Below are 15391 nucleotides of genomic sequence, written 5' to 3' on the forward strand. Positions count from 1 at the left end.
GGGAGCTTTCTTCTAATCATACTGCAATCAAGAGAGCTTTAGATCAGGTCATGAACTTCTGTAGAGACACTTGCAATTAGCATAGATAAATTTGCATCCTGCTAAATAGACCTTAATGAATTAATTTTTTTTTCCTGCTAAAAGACATTGATTTTTTTTTTTGTAATGTATGGCTAAAAGTTTTTAGCTCTTGGAAATGCAGTTGGTTGATACTGTATTATTCTGATACAGCTCAATTCCCTTTGAAGAAAGAGTAGTAACTGTCCTTCGATGGCTGCAGTTACCTGAAGATGAAAGGTAGGTATACAATTGCAAGTGTAAATTCCTGTTTGAATGAAATGTCTTATCCATTATTCTGACCACATTAAAATATGGTTTAATGCCTGTTTCAATGATGGAAAGCTTTTTCATTAAGTTGCATTTCTCTATTTCCCTTTAATGTGTTTTCCCTCTGAATGACAGTGTTGTTTCCAATATTTGATCTCCATTGTTGAAATATAATATCTTCAAACTGTCTCAACATGTATGTAAAATATTACATTTTTGGTACTGTTTGATATAGACCACACTTTTACACTCTGTATTTAGAAGAACCAGATTCTTCGGGCCATAAGTTTGGACCAGTAAGCAGCGGAGTAAGTATTTTTGTGGTTTCTTAATTTTTTTTTTATTCAAATCTTTCCTCTGACTCTATAATTTCCATAATTTGTGCTAGATTAGCCAATATGATGTGAAGTTTGCTTATTAGAAAAAAAATAGGTGAATAGACAGCCTATCCATAATGAATATTGATATAAAGTATATAATAAATAGCCTGTTTAGTAAGTCTAGTTTTTACTTTCATTGTTTTGATAAGTTTTAAATTACCAAAACATGTTTGAGTGTGTCTTGTATGTTGTTTTGTCTGCACCTACTAATGGTTTGTGTTGATTTTTGGCAGAGGGGAGGAACAAAATTTGTATACTTTCAATTTAGCAAGAACAGAGGTTTTTCTAGTGATGTCCTAGTTTTGATATTCATGTTATATTTGTCATTCATTTCCCCCCCAGTCTCTTTGCTAAGATTAGATGACTATTGGTCCTATCTCCCTGCAATTATACTTTATGCCATTTCTGAAAGAGTCAGATAAAAATAACATTCACCTCATCACAGTCTGTGATTTATTGTATAAATAAGAAGTCTTTGGGTCTGATACTGTTTTCAAAAGTACTAAATAGCTTTATTTTTTAACAAACCAAAGTAAAAAATGCAAAGAAAACTTCTTGGAAATTCAGAAATTTTCTAAAATTCTCCCCTTCTTGAATGGTCAGGAAGTTTGGGCATCATATCTAGGTCTTTAACTTCAGTGGTGACAACAGTAAAAAGCTCTTGCCAGTTTCTCTTGAACTGTAAGCCCTTACTGTTCATGTAAGCATGTAGCAGACATAATTGGAACTGCAGTTCAGGGAACATGTTTACATTGGTAATCCTTTACTTTGGTTAACAGGGGATCTAAAGTTCTGTATGTCAGAAATGTTCTGGAGAGAAAGACCTCGATGGAGCATCTTGTCTTTGTTCACACACAGCAAGACAGTTTATACAAGTAGTTCAGTAATGTAATAGAATTGCCTCATTTTAAAATACCTTTTAAAATATATTTTTTGCACTTAACAAGTATTCAAAAGTAGCTCTGGTGCTGTACCCGTGCAAGTGAGCTTGGACACTAAACAACTGATCACAAACAGTGCTTACACTGGTAGCTCATTCTTGGCCTTTTTCAGTTTCTTTAAACTGATTTCAATGGATATTAGTCTTGGACAGTTTGCTCCAAGGTCTCTCCCAAAAGGCATTTTCAGGAAGGAAGAGAGCTACAGGCTTGGCTTCCTCTATTCTATTTAGTACAGCAGTATCTGTACCCTTAGACATGCCCTGTTGTCCCTGTTGTGCCACTTGTAATACAGCAAGCATCCACAATTTCATACTTTGAAATCACAGTCACTGCAGTTGTTTGGGTTTTTTGTTTTTTTTCCTTCTTTTTTTTTTTAAGCATCTTCAACTGAAATAACACATAAAAATGTGTAGCTGTGTCATAGTACAGTGTGTTGGCCAGGAAAAATTGGACTAAGACCTATATAGTGTAGATATAGCCAGTCTTCTGTAGATGAAGGTAACTCTGAACAGTGCAGGTGATAGGCAGTCTGCAGGGTCTCATTTTTATTTAGCTGTTTTTAACAGTATTTTTAACACTTACTTTACATTCCTGTTTTTGTCATACAGGTCATTATGGCATTACAGAGAGTGGACAGCATAGTAGGGATGCTGATGGATGGTCTGAAGCAAATGAACTTGCATAAATGCCTGAATATTATTTTTGTATCAGATCATGGTAAATTTGATTTTATTAAATGTATCAGACCTTTGGAGATCTGTTTTTATTAAGTAATATTCTGACATAAACTTTTATGTTTCTGACAAGGTTAACAAAGCAACTAATACCTATAAAATATGTTTTATATTATCAAGGTGGTATAAGCGATAGCCAATGTAAGGGAGAATCGGACTATTTTATGAGGGGCTGAAGTGGAAAATATAGGGGGGAAATTAAATAATTTTCATATTTTATTTCCAGTTCCTTTTGTGAGCATTATCAGATGATAAAAGAAATAGAATAAAAAATCTGAACTGTAAAAAGTAGATTTTGTTTTACTCTGTCTGTTATCTCCAATACGTAACAACGGTTTGCAAATTGCCAAAGAACCAAAAATACAAGCCATATCTTCCTTTAAGTTATCATTATTAGAAGGCTGTGAATGTGAAACCTTGATTTATTTCTCTAATAGCCTTTCTGTATATCTGGAATTATTTCTGTAAGTTATTATTTAACCAGGTTTTTTTCTACTTCTTTTTGTGACAAACGAAATATAAAGCACACTTTAGTGAAGCACAAAACTGCCTTGCAAATTAATTGCCACAGGGAATGATCCAAGCAAAATATCTCTCCAGGTTTAAAAAAAAATTTATGAAATTAATGAAGGGTAAATCTGTTAAGAATTGATAAAAGTAAGAGTTCAAATGCACTATGCAACTCGAAGTCCTTTTGGCTTCTAGAAACTGATAAGGGGCACTGAGAGAAAGATCAGTCCATAATGGTGCACTTATTAGGTATTCTTCTAGACATGTTACTGAACACTGTTAGGTTGTATACTGGGCTAAATGAATATTTGTTCTGACTTGTACTACTGTTCTTAGGCTTGTAAGATTTCTTTTTCCTCCCGAGAAGAAAATTTGTCTATTTACTTAATTGGGGAGTCTTTCTCAGCTGAGGAAATAGTTGCTTGTATTTATCTGTGTGTTGGGTTTTTTATTCTACACACATCTTGGATCAAATGTCTTGGGATTGCTGATAAAAAGACCAGAGAAATTAATTTTCTGACTTCAACAACTGAAGTTACCTGTCCCCTTAGGAAAGCTACTCTACATTGATATTCCCACTGTAAAATAAAATTTATTTCCTTTTACAGGGATGGAAGCAGGGAGCTGCAGAAAAACAGCATATCTGAACAGCTACCTGGATGATGTTCAAGACTTCATAGTTGTACCTGGTCCTGCAGCTCGCCTAAGACCTAATAATGTTCCAGATGAGTATTTCTCTTGTATGTAGTTGCTAAACTAACTTTTGTTATTTGGTTATATGTTTTTGTATGTTGTAAATACAAACTTAAGCTCCACATATTCTATTAGTAAATGAGTGAATGCCAACTAGGGACAACCTGGGTAATGATGAAGAGGAAATACTGAGTAGTGTGCTTGTGTTCTTAACATTTGACTTCTCAAGTCTGAAAGTGTATTTGAATCCTCCAGATTGTTTTCATGGTCTGCCACAGTGACCAACTGCAAATACCTCCTGCCTAGTGTATGCCACTCCTTGGAATAAGATCACTGGTGCTCAAGACAGTCTGAAAGTCCTCCCCTCATGTCTCGCCTCATTTCCTGATTTGCTAGTTCATGTACAAATTTGTAAAATTTCTGTCTTAAAGGAATGTTAGATCATTACCATAATTTACATATTATTTTAAGTATTATAAGGTTTCATAGTTATAAAAAAATGGCCTAATGGCCTGACTGTAGTTGAGGAAACTGCAAATAAACAAAAATGAGACAATGAAACTGAGAAAATCAGTGAATGCTTACAAATTTTAAACTTTGATTCATTAGCAGCCTCATTTTAGGTGAACATTTAATGCCTGCAATTTTTGGTACTTATGAATTTTCAATACAAGAGTTTTCTTTATGTTTCATAGTATTTTTGGGTGGGTTTTTTTCCTGTCTAGATTATTGTTCCCTGTGCTATTTAAAACTTGTAGGCTTCAACCCCAGAGACTTTAAGTCCTGTTTACTTCATTACTTAATGCTATTCTAAACTGTTTTAAGAGTTTACTCAGAGAATGTGGGAGTCAAATGCAGTTTCAGGTTCTCCTTGGAGATGCAAATTCCAGAAGAAGAAAAGCAGCTTATCTCCTGCTTTTGATATGTGCAGTGTTCTAATGAAGTAGCATAGCTGTCTTTGTAGCTCTGCATATATCTGTGCAGGAATTATGAATGGCTCTCTTGCCAGGGTAATTCTTTATGTACTTTATGTACTTTAGCCAAGTATTACACGACAGAGTAACTGCACGAAATATAGTGGGCCTATGTTATACAAAATGTCAAACTGCATGATGTAATCGTCCCTTTTGGCTTGAGTCTAAGCATCTGAATTTCAGCCAGCTTGCACTTGGCTGTCTTTCTAAGGATGCTTGCCAGATAAAACTGCTCTCCTGATAGTTGCATTTGTTTCTTTTTCTTTATAAGTTTATTAGCAACCAGGAAACATCCAGCTTGATTAACATGGCATTTAGTTGCTTCTTTTGTAAAAACTTACCTCTCAGATTATTCTTCTAATATTCTGTGACTCATATAGTTGAACATTTAAATACAGTTAAACATGTAACTAACACTTTTAACTAAAGTTTAATACAGTTTAACATTTGAAGCTGTAAATAAGCAAGGAGAAGAGAGTGAACTAAAATCTCGAAAAAGCAATAGTTTAACAGTTTAATGATCATTTTGTTCTATATGGATTTCATTCTGGAAAAAATAATTTCTTATGCTAGAAATTTTTTGTAACTAATCTAATTATATTACATGATGGAAATACTTTCATTTTACATCTGATTTTTTTGACTTAGGTGACTAATACTTACATATGATTCTTCCAGTTAATTATGAAGGCATTGTCAGAAATCTCACGGTAGGTGTTGTCTTATCTGTTGTTCTAGCTTAATTTCCACTCACAGATTTTTTTAGTGTCAGCTGTTTGCTGGACTGCTTACATAGCTTCTAGCCTTTGAATCAATGACAGAATGAGAGGACACAGTCTTAAGCTGCAGCAGGGGAAGTTTAATTTGGACATTTGGAAGAACTTCTTCACAGAAGGGGTGATTAGACATGGGATGGTCTACACAGGGAAATGGCGAAGCCACCATCCCTGGAGGTGTTTAAGGAAAGACTGAATGTGACATTTAGTGCCATGATCTAGTTGACATGATGGTGTTTGGTCATAGGTTGGACTCGGTGATCTCAGATACCGTTACCAACCTAATCGATTCTGTGTGCCGTTCTGTGTGTGACCTTTTGTAAGCTACTTGATTAACAACTCAAGGAGTTCCACACATGGGAAGATCAAAATTGACTAAGGTGACCTATGGCTATTGGGTTGTGCATTAACTAAGGCTTTGTGTTCATTTATTTTCTCTATCTATATCGTGTTGCTCTTCAAACTGGAGAAATTGTGCATCTGGACCATACTATCTGAGGGCCAAGTCAGGGTGAAGTGCAGCTCTATTGTCATGTCAGAACATGCATAAGATTTTCTTGCTCACACTGATAAACAGCTTTGAGATAGAATATTGAATTTTTTGTTTATCAATTACAGCTTTTTTGCTTTTGTGCTCTGTCCCTGCTGTTGGTGAGAGCTATGCTGTTTGTATAGATGACTTCACTATTGAAAGATTCCAATATTACAGTAGAGATTTTGTTTTGGTTTTGGTTTATGGTTTTTTGTTTTTGTTCAATTGTTTTTATTCTTTGGTGGGGTTTTTTTAATCATTAATGGATTCTAGTAAATCGAAAAATCTTTTTGTCCCTGAGTGACTGGCCCTGTGCAGGGCTAAGAGTTGGACTCAATGATCCTTGTGGGTCCCTTCCAACTTAACATATTCTGTGAGTCTAAAATCAGTTTGCAGGTCTATTACCTTCACTATTACAGAGCTGTAGAATTATTGCATTGGATAGTCTCCTACCACTTGTGAAAGTGTTATGATATTCATGTGTTAGCTAATTATTTGTTAATTCTAAACAGTATTGTTTCGTTCTGTGCAATTGTAGGCTACAAGAAAAAAAAAGTTATGCCTATAATCCAATATTAAATATTCTTCTAATAACTGTTTAATCCAAAACCAGTCACTATTTAAGTATTCATTCATATTGATGTCCCAGAGAGTATAACTCCAAACCTGATGGGGTCACATTTTTCTTAGTGTAAGTTATTGCAGACCCTTTGCAATGTATGTCCTTTAAAAGAACTGTACATAACATAAGTAAATTTTGGTGAAATGTATGTTCTGTGTTTTAATTTCAACTTTTTAGTGCATAAAACCAAATCAGCCTTTCAAAGCTTATATGAAACAGCTACTACCCAAGCGTTTCCATTATTCCTATAATGACCGGATTGAACCGCTGCACTTCTATTTAGCCTCCCAATGGCAGCTTGCTCGGTAAGTTACAGTTTTCAGTACTTTCTTATACAGCGAATAATTTCCTTGTTTTCTCATAGCTTTTTTCCTTCCAGATGCTTAAAATTCAGTTGAATTTATTGGAGTGTGATGTTCTTGTTTGTAACAACAAAGTGATATTGCAAAGAAAAAATGCATGTTTTTCTTTACAGGTTTTGCTGGCCTGGAGAGGCTTAATTATAAACTAACAGCTATTTCTCCCTGCTAGATATGGAGGTGTAGTGGCAGGTTAGAAACTAAGGTCCTCATTGTTAGATACTTGAGCACATCTTGCTATGCTTTATGAATTTCCAAAGTGAGTCCATGAAAGCCAAGCATGTAAGTAATTACTTGGTTGAATCAGTCTTGTCAGTCCTTGGACTTACTGAGTCCACTAATTGTTAATTACCTTGCATGTTTTGATGAAAGAATGTACAGCTCCCAGAACAGTGGTATCTGCTGTAATAATACAATTTTGAACACCTCTGTGATACTTCAGGTCTTTCAATATGGAAGTTTTCTAGTCCATGTCTCCAGTAAGTCCTGTTGAATAACACCACAAATGTTGTGCAAATTAGGTTTGGGTTACTAGAACTGTATGTGTTTAAATAGTATGTATGGACCTAGCATAGGTTGGAGGTTTCTTTTTTTATTAAACCATAAGATGCCCCTCTGAATGGTCTAAAGTACATTATATTAAAAAATAAAAATTTAAGGGTCTACTTATATAAGAACTTATATAAGTTCTGTTACCCAAATGACAGTGAAGTGAAAATTGAGAACAAATATTTTGTTCGTATGCTATATGCTATTTCACTTTAAATGACTCTGAAAGACACATTAAAATTTTGAAGGGATAACATTTGCAGTGAAAACTACCATTCTGATTTTAAAGGCATTCTCTTCCAGAGCTTTAAAGACTTCTTATTCCCTATGGAAAATCCTCTAAAAATAATAGAAAAATAAGCAAGGCATCACTGAATGTATTTTAGACCAATATGGTTTGTAAAGTGTGAGTTATATAAACTGTGTATTTTTAATAGAAAACCACTTGAGATTAAAAGATGCACAGGTGGATTCCATGGCTCAGACAATCGCTTCCCCAGTATGCAGGTGAGATTTAAATTTGTGTTAGATCTTATTTTTAGTTTCTATTTCCAAATGTTGTGTTTGGTGGGTCTTTGGATTATTTTTTAAAATATCTGTGGCCTTATTCCCTCTGCAATTAAAGAAATCAAGCAACTATGGGATTGATATTGTGATGTGCTGGGTAATCCACACAGTATGGGATTCCACTGTTGTAAGAGTTGGTCAAAAACCCAGCAGGATTTACCCCAGAGATTTTGCTGTGCCAGTAAGAGTATAGAGGTATGACAAGTTGATTTGTTGTAACATTAAAAGCAGGAAAAGAGAAAACTTACCAAATCTTCAAATACACTAATTGTAAATCTTAAGAGGATTCAGATTGTAAGAGAGCTCAGGAGGTCCCTACTCCCTCCTCCAACTCAAAACAGAGTCAGCTCTGAGATCAGACCAGGTTACTCAGGGCTTTATGAAGTTTTGTCTTTGAAGCTACCAAGGGCAGAGTCTCTACAGCTTTGAAGGACGAATTCCACTGCCTGAGTGTCTTCCTGGAGTAAATGTGTTTAGTTATAGCCATCCAGAACATTTCTTGTTTCAGTTTGCCTGTTTTCTCTCTGCCTCTTGCTGAGTAGCACTGAAGAGCTGTATCTCCTCAGTTACGTTGTTGTATGTACTAGGGGACTGCTGCTGGGTCCACGTGAAGCAGTCTCTTCTCTGTGCTCAACAAGCACTGTTCCTTCTTCGCAGGGCAAGGACTTCAGCCCCCAGCCACCTTGGGGATCTTCCCCTGAATTTGCAATGATTGTTTATTGATGTCATTCTTATGCTGGAGGTACAGTATCCTGATGTGGCCTAAAGAAATGCAGAGCAGAAAGGGATAATCCCTTCCCTCAACCTGCTGGCTGAGCTTCTGTTTGTACAGCGCAGGATGCTCTGCTGCCAAGGTGTGATGCTGGCTCAGGTTTAACTTGCTGTCCACTGTGTCACCCAGGCCCTTGCAAGGGGAGCTATTCCTTAGCCAGCCAGTTTCCTCGTCTGTAAGCCTAGTCTATTTGATTTTTGGGTTGCCTAAGAATAGAAGTAAAAGCCTTAAACTGTAATAATGAAGAGCTGGTTTGGTTATTAGAAAACTTTTTTTAAAACCATTTTGAGTACATTAGTTTGCCCTGGAAGTCTGTGGAACTTTTACAACAGCCACTACCTAAAAACTAGCAGACAAGCATCTTTCAGAAATAACATAACTTTCAAAAGACAAAATAAAAAGTAATCTTCTAAGTATGTAATTCTACTCTGTCATGATACATGATGTATCACTTTTTTGAGGTAGTCTGTTCAGGAGAAAGCATGTCAGTCAGGTATAAAATAAGGAAAGTCACAAAATTTTTTAATGGGAAATGGGAAGAGGTAACAGGAAAATATGAAATCAGATTCTTAGTTTAATCTAATTTGGGGAAGTTACTTAACCTATCCCTGCTTTATTGTCTGCTGTCAATAAAATGAAAGGCCATACTCTTGATTTTGAAAAGCTATTTTCAGGATAGAATCCACAATTGTGAGGTACTTGGAATTTTTACAGTGAATATGCGTAAAAACATCTGTAGAGAGAAATTTGTTGAAAACAAGTTTTATGAAAAGACCTACATAGTCCATGTAACAGAGAGATTTATCTTAAAAACCATTTTTTGTTGTAGAATTATATCGTGTTGGCATCAAACTGTTTTTAAAAAACAGCCAAAAAACATGTTAACCAAAAGATGTGTTAATTTTTTATCAGTTTATGATTCCAGACCTACTCTTCTTCCCTGATTTGACAATGGAAGGCTTGTTGATAGCCTGTCTAGTAGTGGGTTGCAACCAGCAAGGCCCTGTAATGCCAAATGGCAGCCTGTATGTTGTCTCTCTCTGATACAGGTTGACTGTAAATTCTTTTCAGTAGGTTTACTCCATTCAAACATTTTGCCACATTTGGGATTGCCAGTTCATAGCATCCCTAACAGATCTTAAAACAGATACAATTTACCCTTCTTCTGACTAACATTATAGCAGCATAAGTTTTCATACTTTGTAATTACTGCAATCAACAGAAAAGAGGTAGCATGTCCCTGCCTCATCTTGTTCAAATTGGGTTTGTTGAGTAAATTATTAGCCTACGGATTTTAGTATCAACAGTTGCAGACTGACACCCTGTGTTATGCTTTAATCTCAAAAAAATCAGGTAGAGTTGAGTTTTTAACCTCTATGAAATGAGGCAATTATATTGTTTGCAAAATCTTGAAAATCGTACCCAGGAAGATGCTGTAGACTGTAAAGCTCTATCACTCATTCAGGATCTTGATACCGCAAATGAATGAACTCTGTTTCACTTCATTAAAAATAAGCTGAATATCTCAGGATAAGTTTTAAAACAATATTTTTGTCATCAATTGAGTTTAAGCATTTGTTGCCCTTGTCTCCTTGTGCTTATTCATGCAGCAAACCTTCCTGTATGCTGGTGTAAGCTTCGCATGGCTGCAGTGTCAAGTGGGTTGGGGAATTGAAAGAGCCAACAGGAAAAAAACAGAGTAGTTTTTGAGCTGGCTCTGTTCCTGGATCAGATCCAGTACAGCTCAGGAAATGGTGCAAGAAGAAAGAACAGCTGCAAACCAGGCGTAGAAGCCTATGATCTTGCTATTGCTAAACCACTTAAGACATTGCTACCAACAGATGTTTTTATAGCCTCAAGTTAAAAGCTTCCAAATTGTTTACAGGACATGAAATGTGATGATTATTTTGGATCAACATTTCCATTAAATCTCTTGAAGCTTTTAAGAGAACTACTTCTTCAAAAGCAGAGAAGAGCAAGGGACTTCATAAATAGCTAAAGGCAACAATGAGACAGAATTGAATTCCCTAATACTCTTTTACTACTTTTTAAAATTATTCTTATGCTTCTACTTTTTTAAAAAAAATCAACAAAACCCACTTATGCTTTTGACTAGATCTGACCAATGTTGGTAAAATAAATATTAAGTTCTTGGAAGAAACTGCTCTCTGAGTATGAAGGTATTTTCCATTTCAACTTGTCTTAAACAGAATTCCACTATGCTTTTCTTTGTAAATTCTAGGCTATCTTTATTGGTTTTGGACCAGGATTCAAGTTTGGCACTCAAGTTGATCCATTTGAAAACATTGAAGTATATAATTTAATGTGTGGTAAGTACAATTGATAAGGGTCATTTTTGTTCAGTAAAATACAGTATCTTTGGGGCATTGTAAGTCTTTTAGGAACAGATTTTTAAGTGTCCTTAATAACTCATCATTAAGACTTGCTAGTGAATTTTCACAAGCATAAAACTGCTGTTTTTCTGAGAGAGGTGCATCTCTAAATTACTAACACTAGCTTAGGATCTACTGGTCAGGCTAACTTGTACATCTGTTTTCCATTCATGCCTCTATGTATTCCTTTAGCTGCTCAAGAGCAGACATTTTGACTCACCACTACTAAAACTGGCTACTTCACAATCTCTCTACCATCAAGAAGTGATATTTCTGTCTCATATCTAACTAGAGGTTTTATCAGATTAATCACTCAGATGACCTTATTCAGGCATAACAACAAATAACAAGCAGTGTAGTGGGTATGGGTGGAGCTACCAGGCAGCTCATTTCCAGAATGCCTACATCAGTCACCCTCTCTGATTTTTATGCAGGTTCCTTGTATTTTGTCACAGGTTTTCTTATTTACTTTCCTTTACCATATTTTTAATTTTAGTTCCTTAATATAAACAGGCTTTTAATTCAGATAAAATTTAGATTTTTTTTGTTTACTTTTTTCATATAGTAAGCCTCCTCTCAAATTCCTCATTTATGTATCACTTGTTCAATTTTATGTATTGTATCTTGTAATACTAGTTTTGAATGTTTTCCTGTACATTCTTGTTGTCTAATACAACAGGTGTTTCAAATATGTGGGTTTTTTTGGCTTTCTGATGGACTGCAACTATTTTGTTAGTCTGTAGTCCCATTGCCTTGGAGTCTCGCTCTAGAGCCAGTTGTCTCTGCAATACTCAGGTTTCGAGTTTCTTCCCTGCCCTATGGTGTCACTGTAGAATTCATGATTGAGTGCTATTCCATGCAGTCTGTTTCTGTACCTGAGGATCTCAGACTGTGCTCCATATACAGGTTTTCCTCACTTTATTTTCTAACACTATGCAGACCACACTTCACCAGAGAAGTGGTGTTTCTTTCTGAAAATTAGGTGCCTTGTGGCCCCTTTTTCCTCCCTCTTTTAAACACAACATTATTGTGACTCTTTGTTGCTTTGTCCCTTCATTCTGTTTCTCCAAAAGACTATAACTAGATTTACCACTTTCTTTTCGTTTATTCCCTTTGAGGTCTTCACCTGTTTTCCACTATTTCCTGCTTACTTCCCTCTTTTGTTACAACTTGTACTGCATCTGTGACAAACCAAATATTACCAAAGGGTTTGATCCAGAAAATACTTAATGGCAACACTGCAAATGCTTGAGATCAGTGGCAATATTCAAGTATACCATATTTAAACCATGTATTTAAATTGTTTGCTGTAATGGAAAAAAGGCCATTGTCAGGAAGCATGTCTCTCTCAGCCTTGTATGCTTTGCTGTCTTCTCCTGCCATGGTTGATATTGAAATACCTTCTTGTGCCCACCTGAGCTGTTCTGTGTATGCTGCATGGAAGGGGTAGAGTGCTTACAGTTAAGAGAGTTCAGTGATGGATCAGATGTTTTAAGTGCACTCATAGAAGTCTAGGTTTCCTCCATTCTGTACAGAAAGAATTAGAAGAATAGGATGTATAAAAGCCAGCATGTTAACTTGCCGATATAAATTAATTGAGGTGACTCGCTCAGCTTACAAGAAGACTAATGCCATCCTGAACCTTAACTAGGAACATGTGTGGTCCCTTTTATATTGTTTTGCCTTTTGGGTGCTGCGAGCAGCAAGCAAGCAGTGTGGTGCCTCTTCCCTACTTGTAAGCAGAATACCATCAGCTGAGTGTTACAATCTTTCTCTTCCTGTTAATATCACCTGATATCTTTCACAGATTTGCTTGATTTGAAACCAGCCCCAAACAATGGAACTCATGGACGCCTAAACCATCTATTAAGGAATCCTGTTTATACCCCACACCATCCCAAAGAAACAAGCCATCCTTCTGAATGCTCTGTGGTGGGACAAGGAGCCTTTTCAGTGAGCCTTGGCTGCTCCTGCAGGACAGCGGTAAGTACTGAAATGGTTAAAGTTGTGGAGGCAGTAGTCTGTGTTGTATTCAAGGAGTGAAACCCTGCATTCTCCAGAGTTTCAGAGTCCCTTAGTATTAATTTAAAAATCAAATCTTGCTTGGAGTTAGTGGGTGCTAGCCTGTATTCAAGTATTAATTTTTGCAGTGTGTTTATATAAAATCACATTCAGCTCTCAAGAGCCTGGAAAAATGCCACAGAAGCTTGATGGGGAAAGCATCAGTTTGTGCTTGCTTTACTTGATTTGTTTAAATTTCTGTTCTTGTTTGGGCTGTGGTTTTCAAGTCTGTAGATTTGTTTGTGGCAAAACCAATTAGTTTCTGCAAATTCCCTGTAGCTCCTCTCCAGTACATGTCAGTGGGTTCTGTATATGTATAACTTGCAAGACAGAAGTTGCATGCAGTACTTTAAGTGTAGTACCAACTCATAATATGCTTTGTAGAACCTCACTCTTTTTGCTTTATAATTATAGGGCTTACCAATAAGGGATTTTAGTCAACGTTTAAATCTCACTGAAACAGAAGGTAAGGACTTCAGATAATAATATAAAATAAAAAAAATTAACAAGAAAAATTAATATGCATGAAACATCTTATATTTTTTTTTAAATTTCTGAGCAACTCTCAAGTAAATGATGTAAAAATTCTTTGAAATACTCATTGGAACTATAGTCTTGACAGGAGAAGTTGTGGATGCCTCATCCTGGAAGTGTTCAAGGCCACGCTGGATGGGCCTTTGAACAACCTGGTCTAGTGGAAGGTGTCCCTGCCCTTGACAGTGGGGTTAGAACTAGATGATCTTAATGGTTGCTTCCAACCCAAACATTCTATGGTTCCAATGTTTTTGAATACAGTTCTACTGAACAATTTGTTCTCAAATAAATGTGTATCCTTATGCATGTGTCTTTATGGCATATGTATAATCTGATACTTTTGACTTTTCTAGCACTGAAGTAAGGAGCATTCCAGAATGGGAAGCTAAAATGGTGTAAGGGGAAGTATCCGATAAGAAATCAATGCAAATACTGACATCATAGTGGCAGCGTACTTTTAATGAGACATTAGGAGTGTTTTCAATGGTTGAGTTATGTGGCCTTAAGTTGTTGTTTCTTTTACTCATGCTTTATTTCCATTCTTTGGATATATACATGCCATGTGTAAGCTGCATTTTGCAAGGCTGTAGACTTGCTCATGACTCATAAAAGACAATACGCTATTTTGAGCATGAAGGAGGTAAAACAGTAAGTAAATAATGAAAACTGTTTGTTTCTGAAAAATGGAATGCAGCCTTTGGTGCTAATCCATAAAAGGTGGTATAAAAAAGATTTGGCTGTCAGAAATTGGGTGTGTATGTGCATGAAACCTTGGGGTTTTTTTGCAAATTAACTATGTTTGGCAGCACTCCACTGTAGCTCACTATTAAGAACTGGACATAAATGCCAGTTGCAGGCAGAATCCAATACTTACTTCTTATCTCGAGCTAATTTAAGTCATCTGTTGATTTGTGTAGTTTTTCCTGCAACAAAGAGTGGATAAAGCTTTTTTGAATCTTTTCCACTAAAGACAGGGCATAATTTTAAAATGTGTCTCAGAACCCTTCTAAAGTAAGTCTTTCAGTATTGTAACACTCATGAGCACAACAGAATAAAATGTAGTTATCCAACTTTCCCCTAAGCATGCAAGGGGTTTTGCTGAAACAGACTCTGCTGATGTATCAGTGGATGTTTGAGTGCCTTGCTTAAACTGGCTTTGAAGAAATTTCACAAGGCCAGGCAAAATAACCTATTTCAGTTCTTTTTTGTAGAAATAGGAACTTAAGGCTCTAAAACTACATTTTTGAAACAGTAGGATTTTTGCTTGAATTATTAGTGATACCTAGTTAAGCACTGGTCTTATTAGCAGTAATTTCATTATGACTTCTATTAATGAAGCACTAATTAGATATTAAAAAAACATTATCATGGAAGAGAGAATTCTAGTAACCAGCCTAGAAGCTCCTTAAGGTTATTTAGAGTTTATTAGTTACCTCAGTTTGCATATTTTCTCATTAATTGTTGTAACTTGACAGCCTGTAAGAACAAGAAACTTTATTGGCATTTTTAGTTTCATGAAAAAATATGAATTATTTTTTCCTTATTGGTGAAGAGATAACTGGCATAATCTTGACATCTTTTTTTGTGCTGTGGGATTACTGTGGAAAATACCCTGCACACTCATTGCTCAATTTCTTTCCCTATTTAAAATTGTTGCCTTGAAATTG

General features: G+C 35.8%; 1 protein-coding gene across 5 annotated transcripts in view; it reads left to right on the plus strand.

The window, feature by feature from the left end:
• ENPP1 (ectonucleotide pyrophosphatase/phosphodiesterase 1) overlaps positions 1-15391 on the plus strand; it is a 58573-nt gene that overhangs the window by 34906 nt on the left and 8276 nt on the right. For all 5 annotated transcript variants that reach the window (XM_071549096.1, XM_071549093.1, XM_071549094.1 and 2 more), the window contains 10 exons: positions 232-297; positions 563-635; positions 2257-2365; positions 3501-3632; positions 5238-5269; positions 6667-6794; positions 7835-7904; positions 10979-11066; positions 12937-13112; positions 13605-13656. In XM_071549096.1, coding sequence (XP_071405197.1) covers positions 232-297; positions 563-635; positions 2257-2365; positions 3501-3632; positions 5238-5269; positions 6667-6794; positions 7835-7904; positions 10979-11066; positions 12937-13112; positions 13605-13656 — 926 coding nt within the window. The remainder of the gene's footprint in view (positions 1-231; positions 298-562; positions 636-2256; positions 2366-3500; positions 3633-5237; positions 5270-6666; positions 6795-7834; positions 7905-10978; positions 11067-12936; positions 13113-13604; positions 13657-15391) is intronic.

This window comes from Pithys albifrons, chromosome 2 (genome assembly GCF_047495875.1).
Source record: "Pithys albifrons albifrons isolate INPA30051 chromosome 2, PitAlb_v1, whole genome shotgun sequence".
NCBI classification, from domain to species: domain Eukaryota; kingdom Metazoa; phylum Chordata; class Aves; order Passeriformes; family Thamnophilidae; genus Pithys; species Pithys albifrons.